General features: G+C 39.7%; 1 protein-coding gene across 3 annotated transcripts in view; it reads right to left on the bottom strand.

Moving 5' to 3' along the window:
* LOC136228738 (translation factor GUF1 homolog, chloroplastic) overlaps positions 1 to 15,644 on the bottom strand; it is a 49,394-nt gene that overhangs the window by 15,870 nt on the left and 17,880 nt on the right. For all 3 annotated transcript variants that reach the window (XM_066017203.1, XM_066017201.1, XM_066017202.1), the window contains exons 9-12: positions 12,765 to 12,861; positions 12,513 to 12,584; positions 10,298 to 10,452; positions 10,138 to 10,195 (exon numbers count right to left, since the gene is read on the bottom strand). In XM_066017203.1, the coding sequence (XP_065873275.1) occupies positions 10,138 to 10,195; positions 10,298 to 10,452; positions 12,513 to 12,584; positions 12,765 to 12,861 (382 nt within the window). The remainder of the gene's footprint in view (positions 1 to 10,137; positions 10,196 to 10,297; positions 10,453 to 12,512; positions 12,585 to 12,764; positions 12,862 to 15,644) is intronic.

The following is a 15,644-nucleotide window of genomic DNA, read 5'->3' as shown; positions in this document are numbered from 1 at the left end:
GATTGAGAAGGAAACAGGATAGAGTATGGAATTTGACCCTGAAGAACAACGGAAGGCATACGGTTGATGAGGTAACAAGCAGTGGAAACAGCATCTGCCCAAAAAACTTTCGGGACTTGCATTTGGAACATGATAGCCCGGGTGACTTCAAGTAAATAGCGATTTTTCCTTTCAGCAACACCATTCTGTTGTGGTGTAACAACACATGACGTTTGATGAATAATACCATGCTGTAAAAGGTACGACTGAAAAGTACTAGATAAGTATTCTTTGGCATTGTCACTTCTCAGTGTACAGATATTTTTGTTAAATTGAGTTTTAATCTCAGCATGAAAAGCACAAAAAACAGTAAATAAATCGGAACGATACTTCAAAGGATAAAGCCATGTAACTCGAGAAAAATCATTCACAAAGGTCACAAAATAACGATAACCAAGTTTAGAAACAATAGGACAAGGACCCCACACATCAGTGTGAACTAAATCAAAAACAGACTCAACACGTTTATTTATTCGAGGAGAATATGAGACTCGATGATGCTTAGCAAACTGACATGCTTCACACTCCAAAGTAGAGTTCCTCGGGAGACTCGGACACATTTTCTGCAAGACAGGAAGAGATGGATGACCAAACTGATAATGAAGTTGCAACAGAGACGAGCTAGTACAGGCAATTGCTCTTGACACCGCTTCAGTGGAGTCAAGAACATACAAACCATTCACCAGTTTCCCTCTACCAATATTCTGTTTCGTCCCAAGATCCTGAAAAAGGCAATAATTTGGAAAGAAAACAACACAACAATTAAGGGTTTTGGTGAGTTGACTAACAGATAACAGATTAAAAGGGAATTGAGAAAGACATAAAACAGAGGATAATGAGATTTTAGAGGTAGGATGAGCTGTTCCAAGACCATTTACAGAAGTGGTGGCTCCATTAGCTAAAGTAACTGATGGCAGATTAGCATTAGTATCAAAAGAAGAAAGAATACCTGTGTTACCGGTCATGTGATCGGTAGCACCAGAATCAATAACCCAACTACAGGATGAGGTGGAGAGACAAGCAGCCCGATTACCTGTATCAGCCAAAGCAGTAGTAGCAGACTGGGAGGCACCATGATCAAGAGACAGCTGGTGAAGTCGAGCGTATTCATCAACAGAAATAGTGACAGTAGGAGTAGAAGACGAAGATTGAGGGGACGGTAGGATACCATCACCAGCAGCAATGTGGGCAAACTTCCGATGGTTACTTTTCTGAGGCCGACCATGTAGCTTCCAACAGTTCTTCTTAATATGTCCTTCTTTACCGCAATGATGGCATATCTGAGAGTTTTGAGAGATACGGTGACTAGTGGAATTCTGAGGGCCACTTTGAACTCCATGCGTCGCATTGCTCACCAGAGCCATTGTCTCTTGAGACACCACATCAGACGTCTTTTCAATATCTTTACACACGGGAAGAAGTCGACCATAGAGGTCAGCGAAGGAGGGAAGTGTCCCACTGGTCAATATCTGGCTGCGTGCTATCTCAAATTCAGGACCAAGACCTTCCAGAAATACAACAACAACAACAACAACAACAACAAAGCCTTAGTCCCGAAATGATTCGGGGTCGGCTAACATGAACCATCATATAAAACCGTGAAAATCAAGTCGTGTCAGCGACACAGATTCGCTCCCTCCACTCCGTCCTATCCACTACCATATTTTCCTCAATCCCCAATAAACTCATATCACTCTCGATCACCCTCCTCCAAGTTTGCTTAGGTCTTCCCCTACCCCTCACCACTACATCCCTTTGCCACTCTTCGGTTCTCCTAACCGGCGCATCAAGCGCTCTACGTCTCACATGGCCAAACCACCTTAGTCGGTTTTCTCTCATTTTATTCTCAATAGATGTGACCCCTACTTTTGTCCTAATTATTTCATTACGCACCCGGTCCTTTCTCGTGTGACCACACATCCATCTCAACATACGCATCTCCGCCACCGACATCTTATGGATGTGGCAGTGTTTCACTGCCCAACACTCCGTACCATATAACAATGCTGGTCTAATTGCCGTCCGGTAGAATTTTCCCTTCAATCTATTAGGCATGCCGGGATCACAAAGGAAACCCGTAGCACTCTTCCACTTCGACCAACCAGCTTTAATCCTATGAGCAACATCTCCATCTACTTCTCCATCCGTTTGGATAATAGATCCTAAATACCGGAAGCAATCCGAGGCCTGAACAACTCTCCCATCTAGGATGATTGTCCCTGCCTCCCTACTCCTACGGCCGCTAAACTTACACTCCAAATATTCTGTCTTACTTCGACTCAACTTAAAGTCTCTAGATTCTAGAGTTTGCCTCCATAGTTCCAACTTCATCTCCACTCCTTCTTTCGTCTCCTCAACCAACACAATATCATCTGCAAACAGCATGCACCATGGTATACCATCTTGAAGTGAACTTGTTAGTTCATCCATAACGATGGCAAAAAGAAATGGGCTTAGTGCGGAACCTTGATGCACTCCAATCGTAATAGGAAACTCTTCAGTCTTCCCAACACTAGTACGTACACTCGTGCATACTCCCTCATACATGTCCTTTATGATGTCAATATATTTCCGCGAAATGCCTTTCCTTATCAAGGCCCACCAAAGTACTTCCCTTGGTACCTTATCATATGCTTTCTCCAAGTCAATGAAAACCATATGCAAGTCTTTCTTCTTATTTCGATAGTGCTCCATTAATTGTCTCATTAGATGGATGGCTTCCATAGTTGATCTTCCCGGCATAAAGCCAAACTGGTTTTCCGAGATCTTCACCGTCCTCCTTAGCCTTTGTTCAATCACTCGCTCCCAAAGTTTCATAGTGTGACTCATTAATTTGATTCCCCGATAGTTGGCACAATCTTGGACATCGCCTTTGTTCTTATACAAAGGGATTAAGGTACTTTTCCTCCATTCTGATGGCATCTTATTGTTTCTCCAAATTTTGTTGAAGAACGTCGTCAACCATTCGAATCCTCTTTCTCCCAAACATCTCCAAATCTCAATAGGGATGCCATCAGGTCCTACTGCTTTCTTCAACTTCATCTTACTTAATGCCATTTTGACTTCACCCTTTTGAATTCTCCGCAGGCATTCATGATTTATCATATCGTGATGGATACTTATATCTCCAACATCTTGTTGGCGATCTCCATTAAATAAGTCATCAAAATAGGACCTCCATCGTTCCTTGATATCCTTATCTCCAACTAGGACTTTCTGGTCCACATCCTTCACACATTTAACTTTTCCGAGATCTCGCGTCTTCCTATCTCTCATCCGAGCAATTCTATATATGTCTCTTTCCCAAGACCTTCCAGAAATCCAAGAACAAATATACGATCATCATCCTCTTGCATCTTCTTAACATCCGCTGTCATAGGAAATCGAGTTCGCTTCTCCTCACATATCTGCTTACATTCATTATAATACTGAAAGAAGGTGCGACCCTTTCTCTGAGGACGATAATATGAAGACAGCAAGTTATGAATATGAGTCAAGTCTTGTTTACTTGCATACATAGACTCTAAGTATTCCCACATTTCTTTGACAGTATCACAATGAGTCACAATGTCATCAATAGTGGAGTCTAAGGTATTCTGAATCAGATTAAAAAGCTTATAGTCTACCATCATCCATTTCTTTCTACTTCCCTGCTCATCTCTAGGTGGAGGATTATTACTCAAATGATCCCCCAAATCAACACTATTAATGTACCGAGTAATAGTACGTTTCCACTGAGTATAATCCTTAACCCCAGTCAATTTTCTATCCGTAATTCGAGTGGTACCATCCTCCAACTTCTCTCGAGTAAAATGACAGTCAACTTCTATATGCTTTGATCTTTCATTAAACACATAGTTATTTGCAATATAGATAGCTGCTTTATTATCACAATATAACTTCATTGGTTTTATCTGGTCAAACCCAATTTCGCCAAGTAGAGGACGTAACCACACAAGTTCACACGTAGCCTGTGCCATAGCTCGGTATTCAGATTCTGCACTGGATCTAGAAACTAAACTTTGCTTCTTACTCTTCCATGAAACTAGATTTCCCCCAACAAATACACAGTACCCAGTAGTAGAGCATCTATCTGACAAATCTCCAGCATAGTCTGCATCGGTGAAGCCTTCTGCGATGCGATGTCCATGATTTTGATATAACAAGCGTCGTCCAGGAGCTCACTTTAGATACCTCAGTATGTGAGTAACAGCATCCCAATGCATTGTCCTAGGTGAGGACATGAATTGACTTACCACACTCACAGGAAATGAAATGTTTAGACGAGTAATTGTGAGATAATTAAGTTTGCCCACAATTCTCCTGTATTTCTCAGGTTCTTTGAGTAAGTCACCATCATCAAACTTCAACTTCACATTGGGCACCATTGGAGCATCACAAGTCTTTCCCTCAATTAGACCAGCATCTTTCAACATATCTAAACAGTATTTTCTCTGATTTAAACAAATTCCTTTCCTACTGCGAGATACCTCTATTCCCAAAAAGTATTTCAAAGGACCAAGATCCTTTGTTTGGAGGCAAGTATCAAGGAACTTCTTCAACTCCTTAATCCGATCAACAACACTTCCGATCAACAACACTTCCTGTAATTATGATATCATCAACATACACAACCAGTAGAATGCATCCAGAGCTAGAACTGAAGTATAAAACAGATGGATCATATGCACTTCTGTGTAAGCCGAATTCCAATACTGCGGCACTGAATTTACCAAACCATGCACGAGGAGATTGCTTCAAACCATACAAAGACTTTCTTAATCTGCACACCTTTCCAGACTTCCCCTGAGCAACAAAGCCGGGAGGTTGCTCCATATAAACCTCTTCATTCAGGTCACCGTGCAAGAAAGCATTTTTAACGTCCAGTTGATGAAGCTCCCAATTGTAAGTGGCATCTAAAGAAATGAACAGACGGACAGAAGTGAGTTTGGCAACATGAGAGAAAGTATCGAAATAATCAAGACCATAAGTCTGAGCATAGCCTTTAGCAACCAAGCGAGCCTTCACTCGAGCAACAGTACCATCAGGATTCATCTTAACAGTCCAGATCCACCGAGCACCAATTTTCTTCCGATCTTTTGGTAAGTCCACAAGGTCCCAAGTGTGATTTTGTTCGAGTGCCTTCAGTTCTTCTTTCATTGCCTCTAGCCAATCAGGATGATCCATAGCCTCTGAAATGGATTTTGGAACTGCAATGGAATCTAAGGTAGCTACAAAACACTTGGAAGGGGGTGATAAGGCATTATAAGAAACAAAGGAGGAGATAGGGTAAGTGCAAGACCTTGTACCTTTTCGAAGAGCAATAGGGAGATCAAGACTGGGTTCGGATGAAGGTGTAGGATCTGGAGGAGAAACAGATGAGGTATCATTGGGGACTGGTCCTGGAGCAGGTGCCGTAACCGCAGGCTGCACACGCCTAGAATAAACGTGACGAATAGGAGGACGAGGGACAACCTGTTCACTTACAGTATAGATCAAAAAATCATCATCAGATGTATCAGCAGGAAAAGAGGGTGAAGGGGAAGATGGACGGAAGAAAGACGTATTCTCAAAGAACGTGACATCGACCGACACAAGATAGCATCCCAATGATGGAGAGTAACAACGGTACCCTTTTTTACTTCGAGAATATCCCAAAAAGACACACTTGAGAGATTTGGGGTCAAGTTTGGAGACTTGAGGACGAATATCGTGTACAAAACAAGTACACCCAAAAATACGAGGGCCAAGAGAAAATAAAGATTGAGAAGGAAACAGGATAGAGTATGGAATCTGACCCTGAAGAACAGCGGACGGCATACGATTGATGAGGTAACAGGCAGTGGAAACAGCATCTGCCCAAAACACTTTCGGGACTTGCATTTGGAACATGATAGCCCGGGTGACTTCAAGTAAATAGCGATTTTTCCTTTCAGCAACACCATTCTGTTGTGGTGTAACAACACATGACGTTTGATGAATAATACCATGCTGTAAAAGGTACGACTGAAAAGTACTAGATAAGTATTCTTTGGCATTGTCACTTCTCAATGTACAGATATTTTTGTTAAATTGAGTTTTAATCTCAGCATGAAAAGCACAAAAAACAGTAAATAAATCGGAACGATACTTCAAAGGATAAAGCCATGTAACTCGAGAAAAATCATTCACAAAGGTGACAAAATAACGATAACCAAGTTTAGAAACAATAGGACAAGGACCCCACACATCAGTGTGAACTAAATCAAAAACAGACTCAACACGTTTATTTATTCGAGGAGAATATGAGACTCGATGATGCTTAGCAAACTGACATGCTTCACACTCCAAAGTAGAGTTCCTCGGGAGACTCGGACACATTTTCTGCAAGACAGGAAGAGATGGATGACCAAACTGATAATGAAGTTGCAACAGAGACGAGCTAGTACAGGCAATTGGTCTTGACACCGCTTCAGTGGAGTCAAGAACATACAAACCATTCACCAGTTTCCCTCTACCAATATTCTGTTTCGTCCCAAAATCCTGAAAAAGGCAATAATTTGGAAAGAAAACAACACAACAATTAAGGGTTTTGGTGAGTTGACTAACAGATAACAGATTAAAAGGGAATTGAGAAAGACATAAAACAGAGGATAATGAGATTTTAGAGGTAGGATGAGCTGTTCCAAGACCATTTACAGAAGTGGTGGCTCCATTAGCTAAAGTAACTGATGGCAGATTAGCATTAGTATCAAAAGAAGAAAGAATACCTGTGTTACCAGTCATGTGATCGGTAGCACCAGAATCAATAACCCAACTACAGGATGAGGTGGAGAGACAAGCAGCCCGATTACCTGTATCAGCCAAAGCAGTAGTAGCAGACTGGGAGGCACCATGATCAAGAGACAGCTGCTGAAGTCGAGCGCATTCATCAACAGAAATAGTGACAGTAGGAGTAGAAGACGAAGATTGAGGGGACGGTAGGATACCATCACCAGCAGCAATGTGAGCAAACTTCCGATTGTTACTTTTCTGAGGCCGACCATGTAGCTTCCAACAGTTCTTCTTAATATGTCCTTTTTTACCGCAATGATGGCATAACTGAGGACCACTTTGAGACATACGGTGAGTAGTGGAATTCTAAGGACCACTTTGAACTCCATGTGTCGCATTGCTCACCAAAGCCATTGTCTCTTGAGACATCACATCAGACGTCTTTTCAATATCCTTACACACAGGAAGAAGTCGACCATAGAGGTCAGCAAAGGAGGGAAGTGTCCCACTGGTCAATATCTGGCTGCGTGCTATTTCAAATTCAGGACCAAGACCCTCCAGAAATCCAAGAACAAATACAAGATCATCATCATCTTGCATTTGCTTAACATCGGCTATCATAGGAAACTGAGTCTGCTTCTCCTCACAAATCTGCTTACATTCATTATAATACTGAAAGAAGGTGCGACCCTTTCTCTGAGGACGATAATATGAAGACAACAAGTTATGAATATGAGTCAAGTCTTGTTTACTAGCATACATAGACTCTAAGTATTCCCACATTTCTTTGACAGTATCACAATGAGTCACAATGTCATCAATGGTAGAGTCCAAAGTATTCTGAATCAGATTAAACAGTTTATAGTCTACCATCATCCATTTCTTCCTACTTCCCTGATCATCTCTAGGCGGAGGATTATTATTCAAATGATCCCCCAAATCAACACTATTAATGTACCGAGTAATAGTACGTTTCCACTGAGTGTAATCCTTAACTCCAGTCAATTTTCTGTCCGTAATTCGAGTGGTACCAACAGTAATTTCAGTCATGACTTTCTTATCCCTTTCCTCACTCATTCTCAATCCAAGCAAATGACAATTACCACCAAAAATTCAAAGAACAGTAAAGGCACTACTGATAATTTTAACAGGACCAAGATAAAGTAGAGCAAATAGCAACCTCAATTGAAAAGAAAAATCAGATCAGAAATATGAGTCAAACCGAACACAAGTCGGAGCAACCACAAAGGAGACTGACCGGAGTTGCCACAACGAGAAACTAACCACACAGATGGGCCGGAGATACAGAGGCGAGCCTGGGAGAAGAAAAACGGCGGCGAACGGAGCGGCCACGCGCCCTCATGCGCCGGCAAGTGGGCGGCGCGTGAGCCCTACGCGCGGCCTTTCTAGTTGCCGGAGTGTTGCGACCCGACAGATCGGCGGCAGAGGAATCCAATGGAGGGGGCGGTGAGATGAACGGAGGTGTTTGAAAAAACGACTTCCAACCCGGACCGTCGTTTACCGTTCAAACTCATAGAAACAACTTCCTAAGCCAAAATGCTTGGCTCTGATACCATGTAACCACACAAGGGTTATTTGAAAGTGTTTTCTTATTGTCTCAAAGGTATTACAAGTATATATATATATACAAACAACTATTAATTCCCAACTACTTACTTCCCAACTACTTACTTAAATGCCAACTACTAACTATATCTAATTAATACTGTAACAATAATAATGGTTCTGGGTTTCGGGTTCCGGACAGGGGTGCCAGCTTAGCTGGGATGTCTGTCTAACTCTTTTCCCACACACCAAGATTTCAATTAAAAAAAACGGCAACATTAATCCTTTTGTAAGTAAAGACTATGTGAGAAAGAAGAAAGGGAATAGGTAATAAGGGGGACACGTGCAAGCTGGGGATATTGTGTGTACCTTAATTGTAAGTAGTTGTGTGTAGTGGGTGGGTGTGCTAAATAAGTTAGAGGCTGGCATGATGAAGGCAGCTAGTTAGAAACTATTTTGGGAATCTTGGGAGAAAAGGAAAGAGGGGCTGGTCCTGAGAAGTATAATTCCTTAGTGTGGTTGCCTTAGCTCTATATACCAGTAACATTGTTTCATTAATTTGAATAATATTATCTTCTTTCTTCTTACTTTGGTTGTGAGTGTTTTGTATCATTTGGTCCGACCTGTCGGCTGCCAAACATCGGACCAGAGGGTCCAGAGCAAGTTCGATTCCACGGACACAAAGATAGTGGGGGTGGAGAGGCGGCTATCTAGAATGGGAAACTAGGTGACGAGGCTATTGCAAAACATGTCATCAATGCAAGTATCAATGGTGGAGATCAAAGTTCAACTGTCTAACTTGACAAAGAAGTTGGAGAAGCAGCCTGTGAATGCAAATGAGACAGCCTCTGTTGGACGAAATCCACATCTTGATCGAATGGCAGGCAGCACAGGAGAAGCATAGATGATTGGCCAAAACCCAACTCCGGGAACAAGGCGAAAGCTTGAGTTGGGACCCGTATCTCCGAATTTTGGCAGAGGCCAACCACCGGAAGATACTCACCTAGGAGCAAGGAAGGTGAAGTTACCGTTATTTGAGGGAGCGGACCCAAAAAGCTGGCTGACCATAGCAGAAACATACTTTCGTATAAATCAAACGCCGGATGAACTCCACATTCCTAATGCAGAAATCTGTACTGAACGATAGGCCATCAACTGGTTCAACATTTTGCAAGAATCAACACCTCTATTAACATGGGAACCATTCACGGAGGAGCTGTTACAGAGGTTCTGAGCCCATCGAAGAACTCACCTCATTACAACAACGAGGATCAGTAGCGGAATTTATCGAAGAATTTGAGTTGGTAGCATATCTAGTACCCAGGTAGCCGGAGCTCCAGTAGGTAGGGTACTTTCTCAGTGGCTTAGAAGATATAATCATGGATAAGGTGCAGATGCACAATCTGTCTACCAGACTTGAGGCCATGCGCATAGCCAGGACAGCAGAAGCGGCAGGGAGAAGAGAAATGGGTGGCGACTTGGTGGTTGGGAATCAAAACGGAGAAGGGGTTCACAGGCTATGCCGCAAATCAAATGGAAGGGGCCAGTAGAGATAATTATTCCAACCGTAACTCAAATTACTCTAATTCCAAATGGGCTTGATATGGGCCTAAATCTCAGTGAAGCCCTAGTTTTTCTAATTCTAGCCCAAACCCACATGACACACAAACATGTGCACGCACGCACACGCACATACACAAACTTTTTGCTGCTACAGATCCCATAAGAATCAACCAAAGGAACCCCTAATATGAATAATGCAACTACAAATTAATATACCTTTAACGCAGCATCATTGAGTTGTAGTTTTTCCAGTGCATCTCGCAATTCAGAAAACCTATCAGCAAATTTAAGGAAGACTTTAAATTCAAAAGATGGCAGCACACCAAGAAGCATCAATCTACTTTGTTATAACAATCTGAACAAGGAAGAAAAATACTGGTCTGCATCAACTGGAAACAGGCCACAGAACACCATAGGAGTTGCTTCCTTATATCCAGGTAGCGAGGTTTCCGCCTTTCTACTATAATGACTAACAGTGTCACCCACCCTAGCATCTGCTACTGACCTTATTGAAGCAGAAAGGTAGCCCACCTGAACAGGTAAAACTAAAAGGTAAAAAGTACGAAAAGTGAGTGAAAAGTGTTATTATGACATGCTGCATTGTCAGTTACAAAATCTTTAGAAAGAAAAAGTAAATAGGAAACATCACTGAGCTGAAATACAGAGAAAAACGAAAAGTGAAGGACAGGGAAACTCTAAGAGAAAGTGAGAAAATTCATGATACACTAAAGTTTGTGATTATTTCTTGCAAGGGGACATGAAACTGCAGAGAGAATTACTTGCAAAAGAATGTTTCCCCTCAGGGGAACTTCCAAAAAGTGACTTTTTAGATTAGCCTCTTCCAATATAATGGCATGCTTCCTGTGCTAACCACTGGGTTTCTTTTTGCTTGAAGTGTCATAATAAATTACTTGCACTTAAAATTGTCCATTAGATAAACAGCTAAAGAGTAGGACCATGATCAAAATTATGCATAATAAACCGACTAACAAGATTCATATGTAATTGAAATAACCATACTGAACTATATATAAAAATTGAAATCAATGAAACTGAAAGTCATGGTTATTTCTGTTTCTGAACAAATATATTAATGGGAAAACGAAGTTTCCAATAAGGTTTACTTGGCACCAACAAATATGAGCAACACAAATTAATATAATCTATCACTAGATGACCATCTTTCCAAGAAAGAAAGTGATAGGAACCTCAGATCCTCAACAATGGCACACCCCAAACACAGCAAATAGACACACAAACACAGAGAAAAAGTGGGAAAATGAAATAATAGACTTGTATTGATGAACTAGAAATTAATGCAAAACACAAATCTGTACATAGGCACACCCAGGGATTTCTTCCTTCTCTCCTAGCTAAAAGCTAAGAGACCCAAAAGCCAAAATCATACTTCCAAAAGCTACCCTTCCATCTCCATAGAACACCTATATATACACCTCACCTAAAATGACAATAAACCCGAATATATTATATAACAGACTCCAGCTAGCCCTATCCACGCCTCACTTTATATTCCATTATTGCCCTTAATTCCTTTAGTGTCATGCTCTATCAGAAAGATAAGGAAATAGAAGAAGAAATTGAAACTTCAGGCATCGCGTTTGAAGCACATTATTTAACATAACCATCTAAGACCAATAACAGATATAATTTCCAATTAATAATGAAATTACCAATAAAGACTACATAGAAAAAGCTTATATATCATGGAAGAAAAAATGCAGCAAATGATTGGAGGCTGTCACTTGATGTATGTGTTGATGAAGTGAACTCCTTATAAGGCCATTAGCCATTGAAGAAATGGCTTCTCCAGTTTTTTAAACATCTAATATTGAGATGAAATAGAAAAATACATTTTGGCCCATTAATTTGGTGGCTTTTCTCCATTGAGATGCTCTTGTTTCTTTGTTTACAGTTACCCACAAACTATTACTGTATTACAGTTACAGATGCAAATTAAGCCTTCATATAATGTGTTTGGCCCTTGAACTTGGTGATATTGTTTGTATTGAGTCCATATAAATAAGCATTTAATGTCATTCAATAATAATAGTTCAAGTGGCATCAATCCATCAATAGATGGACAACAAAGGGACTCTAACGCAAATCCCGGGGTCCTGGATTCAAAACCCAGCACACCTTCTTTCCCATTTGTCTAAAAATAAATAAATAAACAACAAAAACAACAATTCAAGGACCATATATAACATGATAAACATTAAGGGCTCATCTTGACATTTATAATAGTTAGAGGGGCTTATTGCAAAAAATAAATAAAACAATGAAGACTCGATTTTTTTAAAGAAAAAAAATCACCAAAGTTCAAGGGCTCAATAATACATTTTGCTGTAAATATATCACTTCTTAAAATGTAAATGACTAAAATAAAGGAGGTGATGAAACATTAAAAGTGAACAATGGTTATACAAATCAAAGTAACTCTAGCAGAATTTAATTTAACCTATTTTTTTTTTTGGTTTGGATTTAATTTAACCTAATATTTAAGGGTAATTTGATCTTACTGCTCATCACATTATAAAGTACAAATAACTAGCTGTGAAGGAGTGCCTTACTTCACCCGCATACAGTTCTTCCACTTGCAACTGATTTGGAGATAACACTCCAATTTCATCAGCATAGTAATCCTGTTAAATAACAATGAAAACACTTTTAAGGAAAACATAGATATGAGCCACCCCATTCTTACTCACTAAATCATCAGGTCTTTGACATTGTCCAGTATTTGAATAAGCAAGCAAGCAGAAGAGAGGAATAATGTATACATGCAAAGAGAATTGATTGATGATAAGTGATCGAGGACTTACCTTCTTACTGGCCATAAAATAAATCCTGTCCCCTTTCTTTATGCTCCCATCTATGACCCGGAAATACACAATAACACCACGATATGGATCATAGTAACTGCCGAAGAATATAAAAAATGCAATTACGGTTACACCTCTATACATTAATTGACAGAGCTTCATGATAGCAAAGATAATGATCATTATCTTTTGTGCATTGAATGATCAGCTCTTCACTATAACCAACAAGGTCTCTTGTTTAAGCATTACAAAACATTAAAGGCGCGTATAATCGAACACTTAAAAACATCTTTTAAGTCCATTGTTTATTTTTCTTACTAAAAAATGGTCATAACCAGAATATTAAAAAAGAACCCTCATTATAGAATAAAGCATTATTGTAATGATAACCCAAGTTACAAAGTCTCAAATTGTCAATAAGCATACTTTTGTGGCAAACATAACTTTTCAATAGATTTGATTTGACCGTCAATGTTATTATTGTTTTATTTTATATTCTATTATTTAGGGATGTGCATTATTTAAGAATTGTTATTATTTAGGAGTCTATTTTATTATTAGGTGTTTTTATTATTATTTAGGAGTCTTTTGTTATTTAGGAGTTTTATTATTTAGGAATATCTTTAGTATTTATCAGTTAAAATCCTCTTTTGGTAGAATCCTATTTGGGGAAGGATATCAGGAATCATTGTACCTCTTTAAAAGGGGATTTTCATCGAATAAACTTATGCATAATTTTTAGTTAGAAACCTCAGAAAGAGTTGGTGACCTCTTTAATAAAAAACCACCATTCCTAAATTAAGAAAAATAGGTACTTCAAGGAAGGGCAGTAACAAGAACAAAAAGATAGCGCTCGACTTTGCAACAGAAAGACCCGTGACAAGATCCTATTCGCAGGCCCATAACAAATTGGTACCAGAGGCTATCGTCATGGATGATTTTGAGCAATGCACAACCAAGCTTCAGGATATGGATCACCGGCTAACCGAATCCGATAAAAAATTTAGCCACGAGTTGCGAGAGTTAAGAGAAGGCATAAAGGGAATCCAACTTTTGTTGGAGTTACACCTTTTGGGAAAAGGAAAGGAACCTGAAGGTGGAGCTACAACTGGAAGCGTCGAATCAGAGGCAACGGGCAATTATGGTGGCCAACACCGAAATTCGAACACTGTTGTTCCAAAGTATACCCAACTTTTGTTTCCTTCTTACAACGGAAAGGAGGATCCTTTAGGTTGGTTGTACCGATGTGAGCAATTTTATAGCAATCAAAATACAGACGGAAGAGAGAATGTAGGGTTAGCAGCCTTCCACATGACAAGAGAAGCACAATTATGGTACTACTGACTCGAACAAGAGGAGTCCGGACTCACTTGGGACCAATTAAAGTCTTGTTTGTTGCGTTTTGGGCCACCATTGAGCAGTAATCCATTCGGTGAATTAACTGACCTCCGACAAACGGGAAAGGTGGATGAGTACCAAGAACAATTTCAGACCCTTTTGGCAAGGGTTGTGTCTGTGAGGGCTGAGCAACAAGTCAACTTCTTTACAGCTGAATTATCTGAAACCTTAAGGATGGATGTGGAGATGCAAAATCTTCCAAATCTTGTTACTGCCATGAATTTTGCCAGGATTTTTGAGAGGAAGTTGTTAATCAGCTAAGGAGTAAGAATGGGTCAAATCATTTTTCATGGGTAATCCCAAAGGGGCTCAATTCATCATCCTCGATTCAAACCACGTGATCAAAAGACTTGTGCGAGTAACACCTCAACAACATCAAACATGAGTAGTAACACTCCGCCTCCACTCAAAAGGCTGTCCCAAACTGAAATGGTAGACAGCAGGGCTCGAGGGCCGTGTTTTAATTGTGATGAACTTGACTCACCAAGACGTAAGTGTAAGAAACTCTTATGTCTTTTGATGGACGAAATGGAGGATGACAAATATGAATTCCGTCCTAGATTCCGATTGTTTTATTTCATGTTCTATTATTCAGGAATTTTTATTATTTAAGAATTGTTATTATTTAGGAGTCTTTTGTATTATTTATCATTTAGGCGGATTTATGTGTTTTTATTATTATTATTGACGAGTCTTTCGTTATTTAGGAGTTCTATTATTTAGGAGTATCTTTAGTATTTATCAGTTAGAATCCTCTTTTGGTAGAATCCTATTTGGGGAATGATACGTTATGTGATCAGGAATCATTGTACCTCTTTAAAAGGGGATTTTCATGGAATAAACTTATGCAGAATTTTTAGTCAGAAACTTAAAGAAGAGTTGGTGACCTCTTTAATTAAAAAAAAAAACACTATTCTTAAATTAAGAAAAGTAGGTATTCCAAGGAAGGGCAGTAACAAGAACAAAAAGATCGTGCTCCACTTCGCAATAGAAAGATCCGTGACGAGATCCTATTCGCGGACCCATAACAGTCAATTTCAATGAAACATCCTAACCTAGTTAATTCTATAGTGCTCAATTTTCCAGTGAAATTTAATATATACAGCAATTTAACTGAAGATGGCTTATTGGAGTCCAAAAGGTGCAGATGCTGAAAAAATTAAACAAACATGCTACATATTAAGTCTAATATAACCAATTAGCAAGCAAGTTAGATGCAACAGGATCATGAACACATAATAAATGGATGATTACAGTATCCTCACACATGGGAACTCTGCTAGAGAAAATACTGAGGGAGAATTCCTGGATGAGTATCCAGTTAGGCCAAGAGAGTTGAAAATTTTCACCCACAAGAAAAAGCAACTGGAGAAGGCACAAAGGGAAATTAGTCGAGTATGTTACCTTAGCTGGAAGTTTGTTAGGAGGAGGGGTAAAAGTTAGTTATGCCTAGTTCTTAGCTGGAGATTAGAGGGAATGTTT

This window comes from Euphorbia lathyris, chromosome 5 (assembly GCF_963576675.1).
Source record: "Euphorbia lathyris chromosome 5, ddEupLath1.1, whole genome shotgun sequence".
Classification (NCBI taxonomy): domain Eukaryota; kingdom Viridiplantae; phylum Streptophyta; class Magnoliopsida; order Malpighiales; family Euphorbiaceae; genus Euphorbia; species Euphorbia lathyris.
The sequence above is the reverse complement of the archived record's forward strand: the minus strand, read 5'-3'. Positions and strand labels throughout refer to the sequence as shown.